Source organism: Tachypleus tridentatus, chromosome 8 (genome assembly GCF_004210375.1).
Source record: "Tachypleus tridentatus isolate NWPU-2018 chromosome 8, ASM421037v1, whole genome shotgun sequence".
Lineage (NCBI taxonomy): Eukaryota > Metazoa > Arthropoda > Merostomata > Xiphosura > Limulidae > Tachypleus > Tachypleus tridentatus.
The window spans coordinates 61,022,260-61,047,345 of record NC_134832.1 but is presented as its reverse complement, the minus strand read 5'-3'; the positions used below and the strand labels follow the sequence as shown (position 1 = coordinate 61,047,345).

At 32.6% G+C, this 25,086-nt stretch overlaps 1 protein-coding gene across 1 annotated transcript; it reads left to right on the top strand.

The window, feature by feature from the left end:
- Positions 1 to 1,512: 1,512 nt before the first annotated feature.
- On the top strand, positions 1,513 to 16,499 carry LOC143222487 (coatomer subunit zeta-1-like). Its single transcript, XM_076449088.1, has 7 exons — positions 1,513 to 1,640; positions 5,820 to 5,888; positions 8,634 to 8,715; positions 12,283 to 12,374; positions 14,169 to 14,302; positions 15,499 to 15,589; positions 16,314 to 16,499. Exons 1-7 carry the CDS (start codon positions 1,623 to 1,625, stop codon positions 16,359 to 16,361), a joined length of 534 nt encoding a protein of 177 aa, XP_076305203.1. The 5' UTR covers positions 1,513 to 1,622; the 3' UTR covers positions 16,362 to 16,499.
- The last annotated feature ends 8,587 nt before the right edge of the window (positions 16,500 to 25,086 follow it).

Here is a 25,086-nt window from a genome sequence, read left to right as displayed (position 1 = left end):
GTAATAAACCCCGGATTTTAGCATTGTAACTCTGCAAACATGCTACTGACCCTCTAACGTACACAAATTCATAAGTTGCAATTTAATATGGTAATTATTAATTGTTTAACTGATACTCGAATGTGAAAAATTAAGATGAATCAAATGAATAATTTCGTGCCTTTTAAAGTTACGAAAATATAGATATCTCCATTTAATAATAACTAATCGTTCGAGACAAAATAATTAATTTATACAATATCATTTACCAAAACCTGTTGTGTGACAGAATTTTAGTAATAATTATCAGAGCAATATTCTCTTTTCAATTAGCCAAATTTCTAAATAGTACTTAATTACTGGGGAGTGTGATACGGGAGGAAATATTGTTAGCTGAGTATGTAAAAGCTATTTCATCTTTAACAAGTGAAAACTTATGCAGTTTAAAATGCAATTGTAGAAATATTTTTGAAGCCTTCAACTTGTTTTACCATGATTAAGAAATTACTTGAATCAATAAACAAAATGTTTACCTCACTTAAAGTATTGTTTTCACTTTTGGTCTTTTTATCCTAGGAAGGGACTCAATATCCTTGAAACATTAAATTGGAATACCTACAAAAATAATGTTTTATTTTAAAATAAATTACCCTAAAGAATAAAGAATCTATGAACATCAGTGTCTATGTTTTAATACATTTTTCGAAGAGGAATGAAACAAATTTATCCAGATTATTATGATATATAACACCTTACAGTAGAAAAACGTTAAGGATTGATCGGTAATTTATATGATATCACACAGCAGTAACAGTGATAAAAAATTTCACACATTTTTTTTCGGGGGAGGGGGAGAATACTACAAGTTTCAAATAAAAATAAACACATTAGTTTCTCTACCACACGTGACTGCCGATAAAATATTTCTCTTAATACCAGAGATCGTAAAGTCAACTATGAATATGACTCCCGAAGTATATTTGTTTTGTTTTGAATTTCGTGCATAGCTACTCAAGGGCTATCTACCCTAGCCATCCCTAATTTAGCAGTGTAAGACCGGAAGGAAGGCAGCTAGTCATCACCACCCACCGCCAACTCTTCGGCTACTCTTTTACCAACGAAGAGTGAGATTTACTGAACCTTATAACGACCCCACAGCTAAAAGGACGAGCATGTTTGGTGAGATGGAGATTCTAATCCGCGACCCTCAGATTACGAGTCGAACGCCTTATCTGGCCATGCTGGGTCCATGAAGTATATAAACAGTAATATAAAAGTCATTATAATCACAACTTTAATGCTAAATTTGCAAATCCGTATGAACAAGTGATTAAAAATACTGCAGCTTTGTGATTTCTTCCAAAATTTCACTTTACTAAGATGTATTTGCTCTTATAAAACATAAATTCTAAATTATTCGCGTTTTATTTTGAAATAATTTATATTTCGTCTGATGCCAAAAAATGACAAAAACTAATAAACTTAGAAAAAAACGATTTACTTATGTAAATTACTGAATATTTTTAAGTCTAAGAAAAATTATTCTATTTTCTTATAAAATATATAATATATTTTATTTCTCATATTCTGAAGAATTGAATTGTACGTCATGATGGCACTGTTGTGACGTGGGATCTGACAGGATGGACGTGAATTTGTTGGTTTGTAATTTTTGTTGCTGGTATTTAATTTAAGATGTGTTAAGCAGTTAATTGATCTACAAGTAAAATTATAAAACAGCTTTCCGAATGTATAAAGTTATTTTAATTTTTTAGTTTTAAAGTAAAATTTGATTTAACAGTACCCAGTTTTGCACGTTAAATTTATGTGCAATTGCTAGTGTGTATTAACTGCCATTGAACTTAAAATGTTAGTGTAAAACCTTTATTAAAACTTATCCGGAGACTTGTAAGTTACGTTTTTATCGGTCTCATGCATAAATGACTTTATGATATTATCAACCAACTGTCGTAATTATTTTGAGGAGTTAAAATTGATACCATTTTCACTGGTACAGCGTGTAAATAACACTTTACAGCTCAAGTTTCTCTGTAACTTCTTATAATATTAGTGCTAACTTGTGTGTTTTGAAAGTTTAGAATCTACAGTGACAGGTTTTTAAAAATTAACTTCAAAGATTACTTGACAGTAATAAAGATTATTACATTAAATCAAGAGGTCTTTATTATTCATACAGTTACTTATTTTGTGATATAACTGTTGTTAATTATCTGGGCAAAACTTTTTTACACAATGTAAGTTAATTAGAAATAAAGTAAATATTATTAGCTTACACAATGTAAGCTAATTAGAAATAAAGTAAATGTTATTTTAGTTTTTATGCATAGAAGTAATGTTATGGATCAAATTAATTCATTGGTTTGTTTGCAAAATGGCTAAAACTTAACACTGAAATAGTGTGTTTATTTTGGGTTTGATTAAAGTACTTTAAAAGAGATGTTGAGAGGGTTTAGAGAAGAAATACCAAAATGAGTCCAGGTTTGAAGGTTTATTTACATGATTTTCATTGGAGGAGGAGTTGAGAAACATGAAAGAAAATTATAAGATCTAAATTAACCTCTAAGAAGGACAATCTTACAACTTTAAACTAAAAATAAACATAGTAATGAGTATAATTAATTAATTAAATGTAATTTGTGTTTCTTCACTGTTAATAATAATATATTTTGTGCCACAAATCAGGTGATATCTCATGAATCTCAGGAAATTTAGATTAGTTGTAAATTAATTTACTGACATAATAATACAAAACAATTTCTACAATAAAAGTATAGTAATAAGACTAGATATATTAAACATTTTAGCCAGTAATGTTAATCAAAGTAACTTTTAAAGGAAAAAAGTATGGAACACACAAGTGTTAATTGTTAACTGTTGTCAAAGATTTAATATTTTTGATAGTTTGGATAGGGTAATAAATACTAGTTAGTCAAATGACTTTGTGAGCATTAAATGATTTGCTCAATTATTTAGGTTTGAGTAAAATCATCAAAGGAGTGGTTATGTTGCAACTTTCTTTTATTTTCATCAAAGATAAAACTGAAAATATGTTCTGTGATGTAGAGACTTAATTTGTTCCTTATTGACTGCACCCTCTGTTGTGGAGTGAAATTTTATCTGCTCGTATCTCATTTGTACAGCTTGGCAACTAAAAACCTATAGTTAGGCCTCTCATGTTAGTGAAGTATATACAGTATTTATGGGTTTTTTGAGTCCATCTTAACTCGCTAAGTAATAGCCTAAATTAACTGAGTTGTGGTAATAATACTGTTGCATTGCACCATATTTTATTATTTAATATTACACATTGGACTCAAAAATCCTTAAAAAAGCACCAAAGGAATGTTTTTAGTGCCCAGCACAAGCCAACAAACAAGTTTTGCTATGATACTTTGTTTTAACAATTTATTCAGTGTAGAAGGGTTTGTTCTACATTTAAATATTTCTGAGATGAATTTGAATTAAACTCTAATTGTCCATATTATGTTATTCCATTCTATTATGAATTCAACATTCTTTTTGCTACAATTTATTTGAAGCAAAATTTTACAAAATGACATGATCTTTCTAAACGCTTGTTTATTTGCTATTTATTTTAATTTTTGATTTAGTAAAGTCTTCATGGTATTAGGTGAATGTTAGCACTACCATTCACTCAGCTGTAGTATGTATAACACTATGTTATGGCATGACTTCTGTAGTATAGTTGAATTAATAGCTGGTAATACTGTTAGTTGTATTTACTAGTATGTAAGAGAGATTCTTAAGGTTTGAATTTATTAATTATGTCTGCTTTGTAATTTTATCATTTGTGCATCTTTGGAGTATAATCATTTGTTTATATAAACTACTCATTATAAGTTCTGTTATAATTATCTTAATTAAATTAATTGCAGAATTCACATCTGACAGTTTATTGAACCATAAGCTTATGTAGAAGATTGTATTTGAATATGTCAATTGGCAAGATATATGACAACCATAACTGCTGTAAAGTTATCATACAAATGTATGAAAGCAACATTTTGACTTTGCTTAGCATGATACTGCCTTAAATTTGTTTTCGGGAAGGGGTAGGTAACAACCATTTCTAATACTATATTCATATACTTAGATCCCCATTGCACTAAACATGCTCACCCTTTCAGCAGTAATGGCATTATAATGTGATGGTCAATCCCACTATTCATTGGAAAGAAGAAACAGCAAGAGTTGGTGGTGGGTGGTGATGACTAGCTGCCTTCCCTCTAGTCTTACACTGTTAAATTAGGGACAGCTAGAGCAGATAGCCTTCATATAGCTTTGTGCAAAATTCAAAACAAACCAAACCACTTAGATCATAAAGATATGATTAGATCAAGAAATTTAAATTTACAAAATGGAGATATTTCTTGTACTTAGAAGCTTTAGTAAATGTGAATTTGGGGAAACGTAGAGTGCAGAACCATCCAGAGGAAGACCTACAACAAGTTGTTCATTAATTGTGGAAAAAATGTATATATATCTCTTGTAGCAGGTAAGAATCTATAAACACAAAAGGTTAGTGACAAAAGTTGCTCCAAGCAGCAGTATGCAACACCAGTCAAGAAGAATCTGCATCAGAAAAAGTGACATAAGTTATTTTTACAACATATCTGTTCAACCATCACAAACCTCAAGCAGTTAGAGAGTGAAATGGCAGTAGTATATTAACACAATCAATAATAATCTCCATCAGAAAAAGTGACACAAGTTATCCTTACATCATATCTCTTGATGACGAGAAACCCACTTGAGGTAAAAATGCATCTCAGAATGGGTGGTATTGGTATTAACACTTTATCTAATAGAGCAGAGAACAATGTTTTGACTTTTCTAGGTCATCTTCAGGTTAACAGAGATGTAGAAAGTTCTTTATATTTGTAATTTACTGTTGTAAGGAAACGGTGACAGAGCATTGGTATAATTATCTGTAAAGGTATCTAAATATCTAATGTTATTTTGTTTTAGTGTTTTTAACATTGTTCAGTTTTTGTTGTTAGATCTGCGTTATTGCAAACACATAAATGTTCATTAGTACATGTAAAATTAAAATAATTTGTATTGGCGTGATATGTATTTAATCTAACCTAATTTATTCAAGTTGGCTGAATTATGTATTATTATTATTATAGGTTTAATATTCTTGTATATCTCATTAAGTACTTCTAGTCTGTCTCTTTTATAGAATTGACGTTACTATTCTATAAAATGCTTTTTATTTGTACTCTTATGTAATTCACCTTTTTCAGAGATTCCCAATAATAAAACTTTGGAATGTATTACTTAATGAAAGAAAAAGTCAAATATTTGGGATTCTGATGTTTTCTTTTGCTCTTATTTTTGTTCCATAGTTATTTGGCATCTATGGATCTAACAAGATATGGTCTAATAATTTTAAGTATCAGAAACAAAATTTATAAATGATGCTTAAAACATTTTAAAAGCTTAATGGATTTTTATCAGAAATGCGATTCAGGTGATGTTGGTAATCAAAAAATTTTTGTTTATTTTACTTTTTTTTATGATCTATAGAAGAGCAGTGTGTAATGTGTTCACATTATTCATTCTTTTCATTCAAAAATGTTTTGACAAGATAATCGTGTTTGTACTAAAGTGCATTATTTCTTTAAGTTAACCAAAATCATTAATCCGGTTTGGATAACTTTTTAAAAAATATCTCAACATGTTTATGTAACTGCTCTTTTTCAATGAGTTTAAAAGCTTGTCTCAACAAATTATTTGTTGTGAATATGAGCATTTTTAAGAACTGTTTAATTGTATTTGTTTTCTTTAAAAAGGAACCAACACTGTACACTGTGAAGGCCATTGCCATTTTGGACAATGATGGAAATAGAATTTTGGCAAAGGTAAGAAAGAGTCTATTACAGATTATTGTAATTTGTGCATTTTTTTTTTTTGTATTGTTATGTAAAAATATATTCCTGATCAGATTTTATGTAGAGAACTGACTTCATGAACTTAAGTTTCTCAGTTTTATTTCTTGTCTCTATAGATATCTGTGTTAAAATCTTCTTATTGTAATGGACGTAAAGTATCTTGCAGCATCTATGTATCTGACCAAAACTCCTGCACTGTCAATTGACTTGCACCACAAACAAAAATACATACAAAATTTCACACTTTGAGTATTCAAAATTCAGACAATTAGAGAACTGTAGTATGTGCAATGACCATTTGTTTATAACAGAATATAGTTTTAGTCCCATAGAGTTCCCATTAAGAACTGTTCAAAGCTGTTTGCTTTCTGTCATAATACATTCTCACAACTTAACAGCAAACTAAAATGTCAAATATATTTTGTGTGAATATTTCTATATAAAACTATAACCAATGAAATGTGAATTGAATATTTTATTCTTTAAAATTATTTATAACCAATTAAATGTACTAGTTAACCCTATCTGTTGTAGACTGGTTTTCACTTTTATTTGAAGCAGTGAATGGGGATTTGTGAATATTGGCAGTAATCGGGTGAATTGAGAAGTAATGTGTGCATGTGGTAACCTGCTAACAAGTATTTAATCATAAAATATTAATTTTAATCAAGAAATTAGCAGAAAAAAAACTGTTTCATTCAACTAAATATAAAGTACTTAATAACATAAAGCACATGACTTTGGAAAATATGCAAAAGTGACAAAGTATTTATGATACGCTTTGATTTTACAATAGTTATATCACTTTGTAACAAAGAATTTTAGGTTTTTCTGTTGTGATAAAAACTGGTATGTTCAGAAGACATAATTTTGTTTGCTGTGTTATGTCATTTAACCTTTTTAATTGCCTTGAAAGTTAATAAACTTGTCTCCCATATTGAATTATTTTTTTTCACTAAAACTTGTATATTTAACTACTTGAAATATTACTTTGCAAAAAAAGTGAAGACTGGCTTATACAATGCTCTTAAGTGTCATGCAGGTCATATTTTCCACAAACATAGGACTTTGTAAACAGGATAGTGTTTCTACTACCATTGCACATTTTAGTAATGTATTTAGTTTGGTTCCACAGTCAATGTTTTTGTGATAAATTTCAGGCAATAAACATGTCCATTTGTGATGTGATGGATTGAAAGAGGGTTAATATAATCTTTACTTGTACATAATTTTTTGTGACTCATAGGTCCTTTTACCTAATTCTTTTTTTAAGAATTGAAAATGAAAATTGTACATTTCACAAATTCATTTTTTATTCATAACCTTGGTTTCTTCATGATGTATTTGTAAAATGTACAGTTGTCTTATTTTTCCTCAATTTTGTAATTGTGAAGTTTCACAAAGTACCAACAGCTTCAAGTATCAGTATCAGTTGTATCCTCTTTTTCTGGCTGTCTTAGCCTAAGTTTACTTTTGTCCATCTTGTTTTATTCATGGTACATCCCTCCTTCTCATGTGCACTTGTTAGTTTTATTGTAAATATAATAAGATCCCCAGTGAAAGAAGCGGGGTTTAATTTCCAGGTACTGAGCTTTCTTCTCTCCTGCTCTGTCTGCTTGGAGTATGTTTGTGGTAAGTTTGTTTAATTAACTGTTTGAAATTTAAGCCTTGATGTAATTATGTTGCTGATAGAAAGTTAAACATTCTGCTTAGTATGTTTGTGGTAAGTTTTAGTTAACTATTTGTAATTCCAACCTTAATATTTTTGTTTTTATTATTTTTCTTTTTTTTATTTCTTGTCTAACTGTCATGGCACGATGTTTTTAAATAAGTGTTGCTGAAAACGTTTTTGATCTGCTTCTTTCTTTGTTGGACTTTTTCTTTTCCTTTCAACATGTGATTGGTATTTATGTGGCATGTTATTGCAAAATATTTAATTTGAATACAGTTTTAGAGAACATTTGTCAGTTTTTATGAATTCAACTTTTCTTTGAAAAAGGACACTGTAAGAAGATAGAAATGTTTTTCACTCTCATTCATTCTTTTATCTTATCTGTTATTTAGAATGTTTTAACACATATATTCACTTGTATAGATATGCTTTGTCAACTTAAACTGAGATATTTTACTTTTCAATGTCTTCCTTGAGTGGTAGTGTCTCCTTTGGGAACCCTATGGCTGAAGAAAGTTGGTAATTGGTCTTACAATACTGTTGATGATGATTTCAAAGATAAATATATTCAACATCTCATTGCTTTTGAAATTTGCTTCCTACATGTGCATATAGAAGATAGTGCTTCCTCTGTGTTTACAAGTTTCTAATACCCTCACTTCCAGACTCTTAGGCCAGTGATTGCTATCTTTCAAAGAAGATTTTTTTGTTGTTGTCTAAAACCAAAACACTTCTAAGCTGAAAAATTGAAAAAAAAAAAATCCCTGGTGGGACAACTGTGGGTCTTCATATTTACAATGTTAAAAATCAGAAGTTCGTTTCCCTTGGTGATTTGAGGGCTGCCTATATTACACTTTTATTCAAATGTTCTAAGTCCTTTGACAACATTTTCTATACTCTGAACTTGTCATATTTCATTGAGCTCATCCATAAAGAGATTTTACCAAATTCTTGTCATTGTGTTGCTGGTAGGAAGTTAAACATTCTGCTTGAGAGTTTAATTATTTATAGTTTAAGCCTTTATGTAATTGTTTTCATTTCAGTATTATGACAACACTTTTCCCACTGTCAAAGAACAGAAGGCATTTGAAAAGAATCTTTTCAACAAGACACACAGAGCTAATGGTAATTTTGTTGTTTGAGACTTATTACATAGATATTTATAGTTAAGAAACAAAGTTGTGGAACGTTCACTGTGTGAATTTGTTTTTCATTCTAAGTATTAAACTTCTTAACTATTCATTGTGTTAATATTTAAGTTAATGAGTTTAAATGTTGGAATAAAAAGAAACAGTACATTATGTAATGAATATCCAACTTTGTCCATATATCTAATTTTAAGCAAGGTTTTAATGTTATTGAATTAATTTTTTAAAGTTTACTGTCACAGAAGTTAATGAGTTTGCTACTTGTGGTTAGAGTATCACAGTATGTCAGAAAAAATTATTAGGATGTGTAGTTGAAATAAGTTAGTTTCCTAATAATTATTTTAACAGTTTTATCCAGTATTTATCTGCAAAAGCAGTAGAGGTTCCACTTGTACATGAAAGTATTTCCTTTCACAAAAAGAAAGCAGGTAATAGCTCTATCTTTTAAAAATGTAAATGAATAATATGCCAAAGTCAGTGATGACGAGAAACCCACTTTTAAAAAATTTACATAGAAGGTAAACGTTGTTGCTCTTCTATGTAAGTGTTTTATGCCAAAGTATCATATAAATGCCAAAGTATCAAAAATATGAAAAGAACAATAAAGATATTACTTACCTAATGAACCATTCAAATGTTGTAAACATTCTGCTTTTAACAGTACCTTGGATTAACGATACTTCTGGGTGTTTTTCTCAAAATTAAAAAACAAATATAAATAAGTTTTTGTCAGTTACAGATCAACTCAATATTTGTAACATTTCATTTAGTTTTGAACTACTGTTTGACAACAGATACTTTCTTGGCATTACAAATGTTAGTGATGGTTGTTATTATGCTGTGAAGTTTAAATGGTTATTTGTCGTCATTATGTTACTTATCATTCTTAACCCAGTTAGTAATAACCTTTTTGAAAGAACTGATTAACTAAATAATCATTATTCTATATGCATTCTATTGCTATTGTCAGGGGAGTGCCGAGAAAGACTGTTTTACGATGTGATGAAATTACGGTAAAGAGTAAAGAAGCTGTTAATTTCTCGACAATATGAATAATCTTATTAAACTACTATTTTATTAATATATGTCAATAAGTATATCAAATTATAGATTATAATCCTAATTTTAATATTATATATTAGAAAATTTATTAATTTAAAAGTATATATTTTTAAACATCCTAAATATTGATTTTTGTTTTTCACGTGATATGTTAAATGCAGCATTTGTTTGAATAAGGTGTTTGTGATAACCAAATACATAGTATGTAGTTTCTTACAAATTAGTTACTCAAATTACTAATATTAAAATGCTAGTTTAAAAAGTACCTTGTACCTTCTGTGTTTTGTAAGATAATAATAAACATTTGCTTACATAAACTTACTTCTCCCTGTGATGTTTGTAAAATGAATCAAAACCATTATTTCATGGTAGAATGGAAGTGATAAGGTAATACATTATGGAGCTCAAAAAATCATTTTATAAACCCAAACACAGCTTAGTTACTAAGCCTGATAAATTAGTGGAATTCTGTAGTAATGATATAGTAATGTGATTTTTTGTTATTTCAAACTGTATATATTTGATATAAATATTTTATTCTGCAGCAAACAACCTCAAAGTTTGTAACTAATAGAGATAATTTTCTATACATTTGTATTTATTGTTTTATGTTTTAAGGAAAGTAACTGAAATTTAAAAACTTGTTTATAAATGGTAATAACATATACACATGTATTGTAACCAAAATGTCCCTATATTTTATAAAATACTGATTAATTAGAACATGACCATGACAGGTCGCTTTGTAAAGGTCAGTTTTATATTCTCGGATATGGTAACATGAGTGCATATGTACCACATCATTCAACTTCTTTAGTGGGAGTCAGACACTGTTGTAAAGTCAGTAACGTAAAATGATAAATTTTTATATATGTATATAATATTATGGAATTTAGGCTAAACATTTGTGGTTTCATGTAATAATGTGTAGTCATTCTAGAATGAAAAAAACAATTTATATTCCTAGTTTTTATGATAGTTATGACTGGTCAAATCAATTAAACCCATACAGAGATGTAATAATGGAAATAACTGATACAATATGAAGATTTTTCTTTAGAAAGCAAACAAAAAACCTTTGATGAATTATCTCAAGGTTATTAGAGATTTTGCATGTGAAATGTGGCAATTTTCTGATGCATAAAACTATTTTTAATCTTAAAATAAAATTAATTTGCAGGTTGGGTAGTCAACATTAAAAAAAAAAAAATGCCCAAGCAAGTAATTAATTTAAATTATTAAACCTTAATTTATGAATCTGATATTTTGTCTATAATTGCTTTGTAATATTTACTGATAATTTCTAAAATCTTGAGATGGATATAAATGTTTAAACATTACACAGTTACTGTTTTATTATTACTTTGGAGGATATGGGGTGCATGGAATCCACTCACCCGCACCCACTCATGGTAAAAGTGTTTAAACAACAAACTGTTTAAAATATTGAAAAATTAAAATTCACTATTGAATAACTTAATAAAGAGTTAACTTATTCGAAACTAAGTGATGCAATGTTAATGACAGTTTGATAAAAGAGTTAACCTATTTCAAACTAAGTGGTGCAACGTTAATGGTTTTTTGGGTAAATAAAACCTTCATATGATTTATAATAAACTCTCATCACAAAAGATTAGTGCTTTTAAATGTTTGCTTGTTTATGTATTTTCTGTAAGAGGGATTTATTTTGTGATACAACTTTTCTTGACTTTCTCAAGTGATTCTACCCCTTGTTCCACCCTAACAGAAGTGCACCATTATCAGAGGTTTTGGGTACATTCATTAAAAATCTCTGGAGGCCATTCTCAATTAATGTTAACTCTAAAACAGTGGCGATCATCAACTGATGCTTCTACCTACAACATTTCTGCTGTTTAAGGGTTAAAATAGATTTATTATTTTTCATTATTTGAACATGAAGTAAGCTAAAACCAAAAAAATATTAATAGGTATAAAGATCTCTAATACGTAATAAAATTATTTAATTTTGTCAGTTCAGCAATAAATTAAAAATGAAAAGCTTTTCATTGGTGTTGTGTTTGATATTATACTGAGAAAGAATGTAAAAGATATAAAATGGTAAACCTTGGGCTTAGATCATTACAAGTTAAAAATATGTGCAAATATACACATGTGCAGAGTAAGTGTCCATATGTAATGTTCATAAAGTAGTCTGGCCCAGCATGACTAGGTGGTTAGGATGCTCGATTCGTAATTCAAGGGATGCAGGTTTGAATCCCCATCATACCAAACATTCTTGCCCTTTCACCCATGGGGACATTATAATTTGACTGTCAAATCCAATATTTCATGGTAAAAGAGTAGTCTAAGAATTGGCAGTGGGTGATTATGACTAGCTGCTTTCCCTCCAGTCTTACACTCCTAAATTAGGGATGGCTAGAGCAGATAGTACTCATGTAACTGCACAAAATTCAAAAAACAATTATTTAGTCTTTTTTCAATTTATATTTTTTGAGAATAGCCGAGATCATTATGCTGGATGGAATGACCAGTATCTATAGAAGCAACGTTGACCTCTATTTTTATGTGATGGGAAGTAGCCATGAGAATGAGGTGAGAAATTGGTCTTCGTAGCTTTTTGTTTTGTTTTTTTCCATTTACTTTAATGTTTAGCCTAGATTTGAATAGAAATAAAGGTTGTGTTTAAAATGTATTTTATTATTGAATTTTGAAAAGCTTTCTGAGGATAAGTGGAAATATGAGTTTCAGTGTACAGTAGTAAAATACTGGAATAATTCACTTAAATAAAAATGGTGATGGAAATATGAGTTTCAGTGTACAGTAGTAAAATACTGGAATAATTCACTTAAATAAAAATGGTGATGGAAATATGAGTTTCAGTGTACAGTAGTAAAATACTGGAATAATTCACTTAAATAAAAATGGTGATGGAAATATGAGTTTCAGTGTACAGTAGTAAAATACTGGAATAATTCACTTAAATAAAAATGGTGATGGAAATATGAGTTTCAGTGTACAGTAGTAAAATACTGGAATAATTCACTTTAATAAAAATGGTGATGGAAATATGAGTTTACAAAGTTTTCTGGAGATTGTTATTTTCAGGTTGAATGAACAAAGTTTTCTGGAGATTGTCATTTTTAGTTACTGTAGTTATTTTATATGCTTGAAAATATACACAATTTTTTAACATTATTTAATAAAATTAATGTAGGCTTATCTAATTTTGTGGTAGTGTTAAAAATAATATGGGAAGTTTGTTGTGTCATATGATTGTTAGTGTAAAATTGCTTGTTCTGTAACATTGATGCTAAGTTTAAAATGTGAGATATTACATTACAGTGTAGTGATGCCATCTTTAAATATCTACTCTAATAATGTAAACATGTGTTATTAAGGTATAAAGTTTATCAATATAACCAGTATCTACTGTGATAACTACTCTTATGAAAGTTTACATGGAGTATTAACACTTACATATACTGTACAAATTAAAAATGAAGTAAAGTTTTCTGCACTTAAATCATTTTTGAAGAGAATTTTTAAGCAATAATAAAATAACTCAACACTCCAAGTGCATAATTAAATTTAGGATTGGTTCTCAAAGTGTCAGTTAGCCACTTAAAAATAAAATTTATAATTTAAACTTTTTTTCAATAACAAAATGCACTTGTTGCATTTTTGCTTGATCATATACACTTGTGTATGAGTCAGGAAATTCAAAGATGTACAAGTATCCTAATTGTTGCACTGTGAGGAAAAGTTTTTGTGACACCATAAGGTAAATCCTTTCATCCTACCAAACAGCTATAAATGTCAAATCATATAAATCTGATTATTGCATCCAAAGGGTTAATATAGGATGGTACATATGTGTACCTATCTTAACAATTCAGTACAGTTAAGAACTCTATTTTACAAATGTGTTTATTTACTTACTGCTGCATTGTCTTTTGGTCCTAATTTTTAGTGCATTCAACTGTGAAAAAAAAAAATTACTGTATGTTAATGTTCCACTTCTCTACATTGTGTTTTTATGGTTTTATATGATAATTTGAGATATATTAAGGTGGAGTATGTGTTTTGGGGTGGTTGTATAGTCAGTGTTTTAGAAATATTTCTTAAATTTATTTATGAAACTGTCTTTATTAAAATGGAAAATATGAAAGGATAAACTTGCTTCTCTTGTGGTACAACTATTTTTTAATTGAATAATAGATAAATGGTGAAATTTCAATCGAAATTTATTTTAATATCAACAAAATTATTTGTGGAAAAGTTTATTTTAAATGTATTCTCGTCTTGTTTTCTGTTTTGATGCATATTGTATGCATCAGTTATTTTTGTGTAATGAAAAAAAAAAGAAATGAACCTTTTTTTCTGTAGCTTATACTAAGCAGTGTCCTTAATTGCTTGTATGATGCTGTTGGACAAATTTTACGCAAAAATGTGGAAAAAAAAACACTTCTGGAAAATTTGGACATCATCATGTTGGCCATTGATGAAATATGTGATGGAGGGTAAAATTTCTTTAATTTTTATACAGTACAGAGTGTTTTGATACTAACAACTTGGAACCTATTCTTGTATCATTACTCAAGGAATTATGAAAAATTGTGATTAATAATTTATTTATTGGTCTCAAAGCATTTTTTGTGTTTCTCAAAGTTATAAACGCTAAAAAAAGAAACAATTATTTGAAACTCAGTTTTTTAACTCTATGGTTCTAATAGAGATTTATTACCCACATAGCTCATTTATTTCTAGTTTAATATTTGAAATATCTTGTTATTATAAAGTAAAAGAAAGAATATATTAATGGTTTTATTGGAAGATGTGTTAACAGTTTGTACTTTATAGGTACGTGAACACATTTGTTCAGGTTAAATGTATCTTAATGAAGTCTGTGAATTGTAGCAGTAAAGTTTTGATCTTCATGTGGTTCGTAAACAGTGAATACTTTTCTTTGAAAGTTAGTTTTATTAATATTGTTGGTTATAATGGTCAAAATTCTTATTATAATTCATTTTTACACTTATAAAGATTATTTTGCACTTTAATGTTGTGTATGAATTTGGGATAACGACTGAAATTGTTCTTAATAACAAGGCTACCAAACTAATGATCTGGTGCAGTCTAATCATTTATAGGTTTCAGTTTTCTTATGTATTTATTTATAATATAAAGTATTGTACATTCAGTTTGCTCCCCAGTGGTTCAGTGGTGAGTTAGTGAGCTTATAACAATAACAAATTGGCTTTGGGTGCTTGTGGTTGATGCAGCACAGATAGCCCATTGTTTAGTTTTGTATTTAACAACTAACAAGACAGCAGTTTGTTTTTAGGGTAGACTTCATTAGTTTGCAAGTTACATTTTAGGTCTGATTTGTATAATTAGCATACCTTTGACAAGAAGACAGTAATAATAAGTTTTTAAACCTTTGAGGAAGTTCCTTCATTACCTATTTAAATTGAACTGGCTGGAAGAGAGATTTTTAAAATTGTACACCCTTTCTAATTATATAATTGTTTCAAGAGTATTTTAATCCTATATCTGGATCATCAGCTGTAAGATTTGATACAGATTAGCATGTAATAGATTTTGACTAGGCTATAATAGTATAATGAAATTCCTCTGTCCTGCATTTCAACAACACATAAGACCAACTTATTACTAGTACTGCTTTCTTAATAGATTTTTGTCTGTTTTTCTTCAGTATCATACTTGAAGGAGATCCATCAGCTGTTGTACAAAAAGTAGCTTTAAGAACAGATGACATTCCATTAGGAGAACAGACAGTTGCACAGGTAAGTTACATCCTGATCATTTTGTAAATTAATTATTTACAAACATTATATTTGTACTTCACAACAGTAATAGTTATAATTGCATTATTAATAGTTTTTGTTTTGATTTGATTAAAATTAACGTTGCAATTCTTGTACAGGGCTAAAGGTAAACATATTTTCTAAATAATAGTTGTTTTACAGTAATAACTTAGCAGTCACTGAGGATCGGCTTTTTTGTTTGTTTTTGAAGTAAAAGTTAAAAGAGACTTGCTTTTGCTTATTACAGTTACCAGTGCAACTTGTTTCTTAGCAGTATCGTTTAAACAGATTTTGCACAAAACTGTACAATATAGCAGTGATAACCTGTAGAATCCAAGTATCATAGCTTAGAATTAATATGTTTTCAGGAAATACTGGTATTTCAGTATTATATACTTTTTTAGTATATAAAAAAGTATGTGTGATGACTTAATCAAGGCATCTTGTTTCAAACTTGTATCTTTTGTAAAATTTGTCAAAAAAGGTAAAACTAAAGCAGCTGTTAATCAGAATTCAGAAGTTTATATTTATCTTTTATATATTGCAGCCATTAATACTATGTATTTAGTTTCATGATTTTTACTATCCCCCCCCCAAATGTTTTTTTCTTTTTTTCAGATATATTGACTTTTTAAAATATTTTCACACTACTATATCTTATAAATCTTAATTTATAAACTCTAATTTATTTTGGCTCTTACAGGTACTACAATCAGCAAAAGAACAGCTGAAATGGTCTCTTCTGAAATAGCTCCATCATAAACATAGTTCTTTGTAATTAATATAGCACACACATTACTTTGGTTTAAGAAACTTGTAATTTTCTTTGTTGTATTCAAGGAAGTCAAATAAACGTATTGTAAAAACATTGTTCACCAGAGTAAATAAAGACTTACTCATCTTCTTTTTTTAATGTTATGACAAATTTTTCCATGTCCAGAGTTTACATTTTGGCAAACAAGTGATTTTTGGAGAAGCAAGAAAAATAAAATTAAAATGTATCTTTCCAGCAACATTTTTTACTGTTTTTATAAAAGGCTTTAAAAAGTTAGTTTTGCAGAGGAGAACTACACATGGTAATCATGTGTATTTAAACGTGAGGGGTTCAGAAACTGCATAATAGACGTTTAGATAATGAAATAATGAAAACTTTGCATAATTGGAGCATTTCAATTCATTTGCAGTTTAACTTACAAGTATATCTAACTTTTCAAACTTAAAAAACTAAAATTGTTTTTGTGATGGACTTTTATCTTGTAGTTTGACAATTAATTCATGTTCTTAAGTAGTCCTAGTTTGTGCTTTTAATGTATTATTCTAAGCATGGCCAATTTTATTTTTCATTAAAAATAAATGAAGAACTACAAGATAATTTTGATGATGTTGATACTGCTGGGTACTTTCAAGTGTGGGTGAGTTGAAAACGTGACAGTCAGTCCCGTTCAAAAAGTTCTAAGTAGTTTGAAATTATGGACTGCTGTACCTAAACTAAGTCTCTTCTTACCATTTTGCTCATGTGCCAACAAGATGTCATTCATGTTACATTCAGATCCAACTGATTTGTAGCTGTCATATATTTACGGCAGGAAATAGTTTACTACTATAAATGTGAAGCAAAAAAATGTAAAATATAAAAATGATTAATCTCGTTTATCTTGAATTTTAAAAACTTTTTTTCATTGTCTGTTATATTAGTTTTCTTGTATTAAAAGGATGTAACATTTATTAATGTTTTTAGAAAATATTTTTAGGTAATGAACAAATATCAAATAAGAATGCAGAGTACAGTATTGTGTTCATAGACTACTTCATAATATACATAGCCTGGCATGGCCAGGTGGGTTGAGGCGTGCGACTCGTAATCTGAAGGTCACAGGTTCGCATCCCCATCGCGCCAAACATGCTCGCCTTTTCAACCGTGGGGACATTATAATGTGACTGTCAATCTCACTATTCATTGGTAAAAGAGTAGCCTAATAGTTGGCGGTTTGTGGTGATGACTAGCTGCCTTCCCTCTAGTCTTACACTGCTAAATTAGGGACGGCTAGTGTAAATAGCGCTCGAGTAGCTTTGCGCGAAATTCAAAAACAAAAAACAACAATCATAACAAACAAATGATTTAATGTTTCAATAATGACATATTTATGTCACGTATTTGTAGTGCTGATAATAATTATTTGTTTGGTACTATTTATACATGTAAAAAAAAAAGGAAAAATTCAAGCTTCAATGAAAATATTTTTTAGTGTATCAAGTGACAGTAGAAATCACAAAATAGGGTATGTGATTTGTTGGGAAAATTGTAGCTCGAACCCAGTATCTCAGAAAAAAAATTATACGCATTCAAATAAAAAAATATTACAGAATTATAATTGTGTTAAAAATAAGTGGATTAATTTAACGATTTTAAGTTTTTGTTTACGTCTGCGATGTTTTTCAATAACAAAACCATTAAAATTTTGCAAAATATTAAAATTACATTATAAAATTGGAATGTTACACTTGACGATAACGTGAGAGGGAGCCTTAATTTCATTTGGTAGGCATGAAAAAGTTAGTGGTTAAACGTACTTTGTGCTGAAGGTTAATAAATGGAATATTGGATTAAAATTAATAAAATATTGTTAAATTTAATACGAACTAACAATGTGCGGTTTTATTCACTGAAATATTTTAAAGTTGTTTTATCTTTTTTATTATTGGCTAATTTATTTATAATGGTACACTTAAGTTTGAAAAACAAACGAATTAGCTTTGTCATCATTAGAAAAAAATGCAGCGTTTGGTGAAAGAAAAACAGCCTTTTACTTTCCGCGCATCTGTATCGTTAAGCAAAAACAAAAAATAGAAAGTGAACGTTTAGGGCAAACTTCATGTAGATTGTTGTACGATAACAGGAAGTCGTCTGTTTCTATAAATATCCATAATAATATTTTGATCTTAATGTAACAACTCCACATCCGCTTTACGTTTATTTGTAATCAGCTTTTATAATAATGTATTAAATTAAATTAAACATGGAAGTTGAATATATACTTATTTACGTTCAGCGACGAACTTTTACACGTATATGATGATAAAACTATCAAATAATCAGTGATGTTGTTCACTCCTCTACATAAAAAATTTTCTCAACCTAAACGAGCCGTTTTTGCATATAAAAAACTATCAAATATTCTTGTTTGGTTTTTCTTAACTTCCCCTCGGTGTGGATTCCTGTACGTGGTGAGGGGACCTCCCAGGGAAGGTTCTGTTCTATCTGGTTACCTTCTCTGGGATCTAAACATCCACCCACGTGTTTGCCGTGCGTGGCGACCCGTGAAGGGGAGGAGAGGATCCTGGTGGTTGAGGGTCCAACCCTAACACACCACTTTGGCCTCAATTCCTGTAGACGGGCGGCCTTTGGGTGGCCCCCCTTAGGTCAATCGGCTGGTCCACTTGGGCTAGAGTCAACCAAGTACCAGTATTGGAAGTTCTCAACGGGTGTTGTGGACATTGTGCCTGATGCTGGTGTTTGGGTATAGTGCTCACGAAACCCTGGCGTTGTTGCATTGTCCTTGCGTGACTTTGTAGTGCGTCCCCTTGTAGGGCTCCATGGTGGGTGGGGTCAGTGGGTACCGAAATTTTTTCCTTTTCCTATGGATCCTCAAAAAATTTAAATAAAATTGTAAAAAAACAGTCAATGGGTAAGCGACCACGTCTTGAATACTCAGAACAGCAATCTTCAACATCAGTAACACACGTACCTCATTTTCTTATATTACATTCTCTTTCGGAAAAACCTTTAGGGCAAATGTCCCTTTTTTTTATTCAAAAGGGACTAGAGGGACTTGCTGGCTCTCCAAAATCAGTAAAGAAACTTCGATCTAGTGACATATTAGTTGAAACATCCACATCCCAACACAGTGAACTCCTGTTGAAATCAAAGGCAATTGGGGATATACCTATTGAGGTTACACCCCATGCTACCTTGAATTCTTCACGAGGAGTTATTGTTGAAAGGGATTTGAAGAACGTTCCCGAGTCAGAGATTCTCGCTGGTCTTTCCACTCAAGGAGTTTCTGCAGTGAGGCGCATCTCCACTCGCAAAGATGGAATTACATTGCCAACAAATACCCTCGTTTTAACATTTACTTCACCACGTGCACCTGCCACCATCAAGGCAGGTTATCTCATTTGCAGGGTTCGGCCATACATACCAAACCCTCTTCGATGTTTCCAATGTCAGAGATTCGGCCACTCAAAGACATCTTGTCGTGGTTCCCTGACATGTGCTCGTTGTGGAGGCAAGGACCACGATGCCTATGACTGTGACATGAACCCACATTGCGTAAACTGCAATGGTTCTCACCCTCATACTTTCATTCTTGCCCAAAATGGTTGGAGGAAAAGAGGTGCAGCGTTTGAAAACGACACATAACATTAGTTATCCTGAGGCTCGGAAATTGCTATCCACAACTCCATCTCGGACATATGCTGCTGCACTTCATTCCACAACTACAGTGGGGTGCAGACAGATCTCTCTGTGCCTCCAAAAGAATCGTTTTCAAAACAAATGAAAAGCCTTTTGACCTCCGTGGTTAAAAAGGTTGATGAATCAACTACCACACCTATCTCTGTCCCTCCCATACCTTCCAACACACCTCAAGATCCACGTCCTTCAGTTTCAAATACAGGCATTTCTTCTGATACATCTTTTTCTCCCACCACAAGAGACAAAACAATTATTCGTTCGCGTCCTCAGTCACTAGATTCCCCTTCCAATAACAAAAACCTGCCCACCCGACACAGAGCAGGATCCATGGAGGTTGATAGACCTCCTCCAACTAAAGACAGTAAAGAAAAAGACGTGGTCGTAAACCGAAGGGTTCTCCAGCCACTTCACCTACCCGTTCTTAAAAATGGCCACCTTGATACAATGGAACTGTCGAGGTTTACGTTCTAATCTGGATGATATCAAAACGCTGATTGCTTCCTACCATCCTGTTTGTCTTTCTTTACAAGAAACATTTCTCAAAACTACTGATACTGTCTCCATTCGGCAGTTTTCTCTGTACAGAAATGACAGGTTGTGTGATGGTCGAGTACATGGAGGGTGGCACTGTTGGTTGATCAACACGTGCCCACCCTGTCTTTGTCACTCAACACACCTTTGGAGGCTGTAGCCATCCGTGTTTCCTTGGGTCATACCATCACTGTTTGTTCTCTGTACCTGTCCCCTGGAAAGACATATGATCAATCAGATCTGGATGCTCTCGTTGAACAATTGCCATCTCCATTTCTAATCCTAGGGGATTTTAATGGACATCATCCCCTCTGGGGAAGTGCTATTATTGATGGGAGGGGCCGATCTGTAGAGCGGATGCTCTCTGATCACAATCTTTCTCTTTTCAATACTGGTTCTTCCACTTACTTTCATGCACCTAGTCAGTCCTTTACCGCTATTGATCTCTCAGTTTGCTCCCCTTCATTATTCTCCCATTTTTCATGGAGGGTTGATAGTAATCCACTAGGCAGTGATCATTTTCCAATCCTTATAAGAGACTGGCCGTGGTCGATGCCACCCTACCCGCGTGCCCCGGTGGAAGCTGGATCAGGCAGACTGGTCCACTTTCACTGCTCTCGCAGAACTTGATCCTGCCATCGTAAATCAGCCATCAATAGACGACTGTGTAGCAGCGGTAACTGACTGTATTATACATGCAGCTGCTCAGTGTATTCCTAAAACCTCGACACGTTTTCCACGATATCCTCGTCCATGGTGGAATTCTGCTTGCCACTTAGCACGGAAGGCTCAAAAGCGGGCCTGGGATACTTTTCGTAGATATTCCACACTTTCAAACCGGGTTGCTTTCCAACGGGCCCGTGCACATGCTAGGTGGGTAAGACGTCACAGCCAGAAGGAATCTTGGATTAAGTTCACAACCAGTATATCTTCTACCACCAGTTCCAAGATCATATGGGACAGGATTCGAAAGGTTAATGGACACTACAATTCTATCCCCCTCTCGATCTTACTCTCTGATGGTCAGGAGGTGACTGATGTTCGGAACATCGCTAACACTCTAGGTGAAAGCTTTTGCCGGGTATCTAGCACTTCTGCTTGTTCCTCCACCTTCCTGTCCATCAAGACTCGGGCGGAGCAATCACCTCTTTCCTTTCGAACTGACTGTTTCTTTGACTATAATTGTCCCTTTACCCTGGTGGAACTAAAAATGGCCCGTCATCGGTCTGCCAGTACGTCTGTTGGACCTGATGATATTCATTATGACATGCTGCACCATCTATCTCCTGCTTCTCTTGATGTCCTTCTGATTGTTTTCAACCGGATCTGGCAGGAGAATGTTTTTCCTAATGCTTGGCGCCAGGCTATTATTTTACCTTTCTCTAAGCCAGGGAAAGATCCCAAGATTCCTTCAAACTACCGTCCAATTGCTTTGACGAGCTGTCTCTGTAAGACATTAGAAAGGATGGTTAATGCTCGTCTTGTTTGGTTCCTTGAATCAAACAACCTCCTCTCGCCCACCCAGTGTGGGTTCCGTCGACAGCACTCCACCACAGACCACCTAATTCGTCTTGAAACATCTATCAGAGAAGCCTTTCTCAACCGCCAACATCTTGTATCAATATTCTTTGACATAGAGAGGCTTACGACACAACATGGAGGTATGGCGTTTTGCGAGACCTCCATACATATGGGTTACGTGGCCATCTACCCATGTTTATTAAAAAATTTTTTAATGGACAGGAGATTCCAAGTTCGTGTGGGTTCGACACTTTCCCGTTCTTTTGTACAGGAACTTGGAGTCCCTCAAGGCTGTGTATTGAGTGTTACACTCTTCAGTATAAAGATAAATGCCATCACTGAACAACTCCCTCTCACTGTTGCGAATGGGCTGTATGTCGATGACTTTCACATCTCATGTCAGTCGTCAAACATGAGATATATTGAGCGGCAACTACAAACCGCCCTCAATTGTGTACGGAAGTGGACTATGGCGAACGGCTTTAATTTCTCTCTCTCCAAAACTGTATGCATGCACTTTTGCCGTCGACGGGTATTCACCCTGATCCTGAACTTCATCTCGGTGGAGTTTTGCTGCCAGTTGTCCCGGAGACCAAGTTCTTGGGGCTTATCTTTGATCGTAAACTGACCTTTATACCACACTTAAAGCAGCTTCGGGTCAAATGCACAAGAGCACTGAACATCCTCCGTGTTCTCTCTTCTACCAGTTGGGGCAGATCGCTGTTCAATGTTAAAGGTATATCGTGCTCTTATTAGATCGAAACTCGATTATGGATCAATGGTCTATGGCTCTGCCAGATTCCTTGGCCTTAAAGATGCTGGACCCCGTTCATCACCAAGGACTTCGACTCTGCACTGGGGCTTTCCGTACCTCTCCAGTTCAAAGTATATACATTGAATCTCATGAACCTTCTCTACACCTTCGCCGTTTGCAACTATCTTTACAATATACTTCGAAACTTCATTCCTTACCAAAGCATCCCACCTGGAAATGTGTTTTCCTTCCTCGGTGGGCAGTACTTTTTCAGAACAGACGATCTGTCATTGCTCCGTTTGGCCTTCGCATCCGGAAGCAATTGGATGAATTGGGTCTGTCCTTGGATAACATTGCATGTTCCACAGGTCGGCCCATCCCACCATGGCTTATTACAGCCCCAAATGTGACCTTTCTTTCAGTCACCTAAAAAAGGCAGATACTCCAGATTGGAAGTACCGTCTTTTATTCAATGAATATCTTTCAAACAATCATTCAGTTCCTATTTATACAGATGGTTCCAAATCAGGTAATTCAGTGGGCTCTGCTATGGTTTGCTATGGGTCAGTAGTTGCACGCAGAATCCCTTCTACAGCTTCTGTGTTCACTGCTGAACTGTATGCCATATCTCTTGCCCTGGATCATATTGCAGCTGAGCAGTACTCCAACTGCACTATATATACTGATTCGCTTAGTTCTATACTTGCCTTGGAATCGCTACACGTTAGCTCACATCCTATTCTCGCTGATATTCGTAACCGACTGGCCCGTTTCTCATTAGCAGCTACTTCAATCCAGTTTTCTGGATACCAGGCCATGTTGGTATTCGCGGGAACGAGCTTGCAGACATGGCAGCTAAATATGTCTGCTTCAGCACCATCACTCCTATGCCTATTCCGTACATGGACTATGGTGTTATCTTCAAGGGTCGGCTCCGTGCCAGCTGGCAATCCACTTGGAGTGAGCAACGTGACAACAAACTTTTTCAAATCAAACCCAAAATTGGACTTTGGCCATCTAGCTTCCGTAAAGTTCGAAAGGAGGAAGTTGTTCTCACTAGGCTACGCATTGGTCACAGTTTTTTAACTCATCATTTTCTTTTATCTGGAACTGATGCACCAATGTGTAATTTGTGTAACACTCAAATCACTATCAGCCACGTTTTACTTTCTTGCCATCGTTACAATTCTCAACGACGGCAATATTTTAAACATATTTTTTCCCAGGGTCAATCTGTAACATTGGACAGAGTTATTGGTGATGGTGACTCTGTCCACCTTGATAATGTTTTTAATTTTTTAATGGCCATTAACCTTTTTAATCTCATTTAAGTGTTGCATGTTTATTCATTACACCTTTTTAATTGTGGTTCCTTTTTTACAGTTTTAATCTCTGTCATTCAATTTGACATTGGACAATGGCCAGAACATTAAATAACTCGACACCAGGACTGGAAAGGCCAACTTCAGGTGACTAACGCTCCTGTTTGAACTACTCGTTAGTCATCCTGGCGAGTTGTTATTATACTTTTACTGCATATCATTTCACACTTTTACTAATTAACTTTTTAGTACTGGCCATATTGACTCATAACCCGGAACCAGGACTGGAAAGACCAACTTCAGGTGACTGACGGTGGTTCTTGAACTTACCTGTTAGTCTTCCTGGTGGGTTATGATCATTACCTTTTTGCTAGAGTAAATACCTTACAACTTCTTATACTCTACCTTTTATCTTAACATTGTAGACTAGATGTCAACATTGGTTTTATACTTTTTTGTTTTACCTTCAGTTCCATTTGTGTCTATTACTACATTTATTTATTTTTTTTTATTTTATTTTTTTTATTTTTTTACATTTTTACCGAATGTCTGGCGCAGATAGCCTCGCTGCTTTGTGCCATAAAACACTAAATCAATCAATCAATCAATTTTCTTAAATTATGTTTGTACTTCTGCAGAAATATTTTCTTCCCAATAATAAAATCTTGCTATTAATTTACTAAAATGTTTAGTTGTTTGTTTTTTTAATATTTTCACATTTGAAGATTTTAAGTTTGTTTTTTTTATTATTTACATTCATGGGCTAGATGTAGCTAAGTATACTCGCATTTAACCCTAGAATTCTTGGGTTCAATTACATTGTCGCAAAAATGAGTTCCGCCGTTTGAAGCCGTAAGAGCTCTGTAAAGTTTAC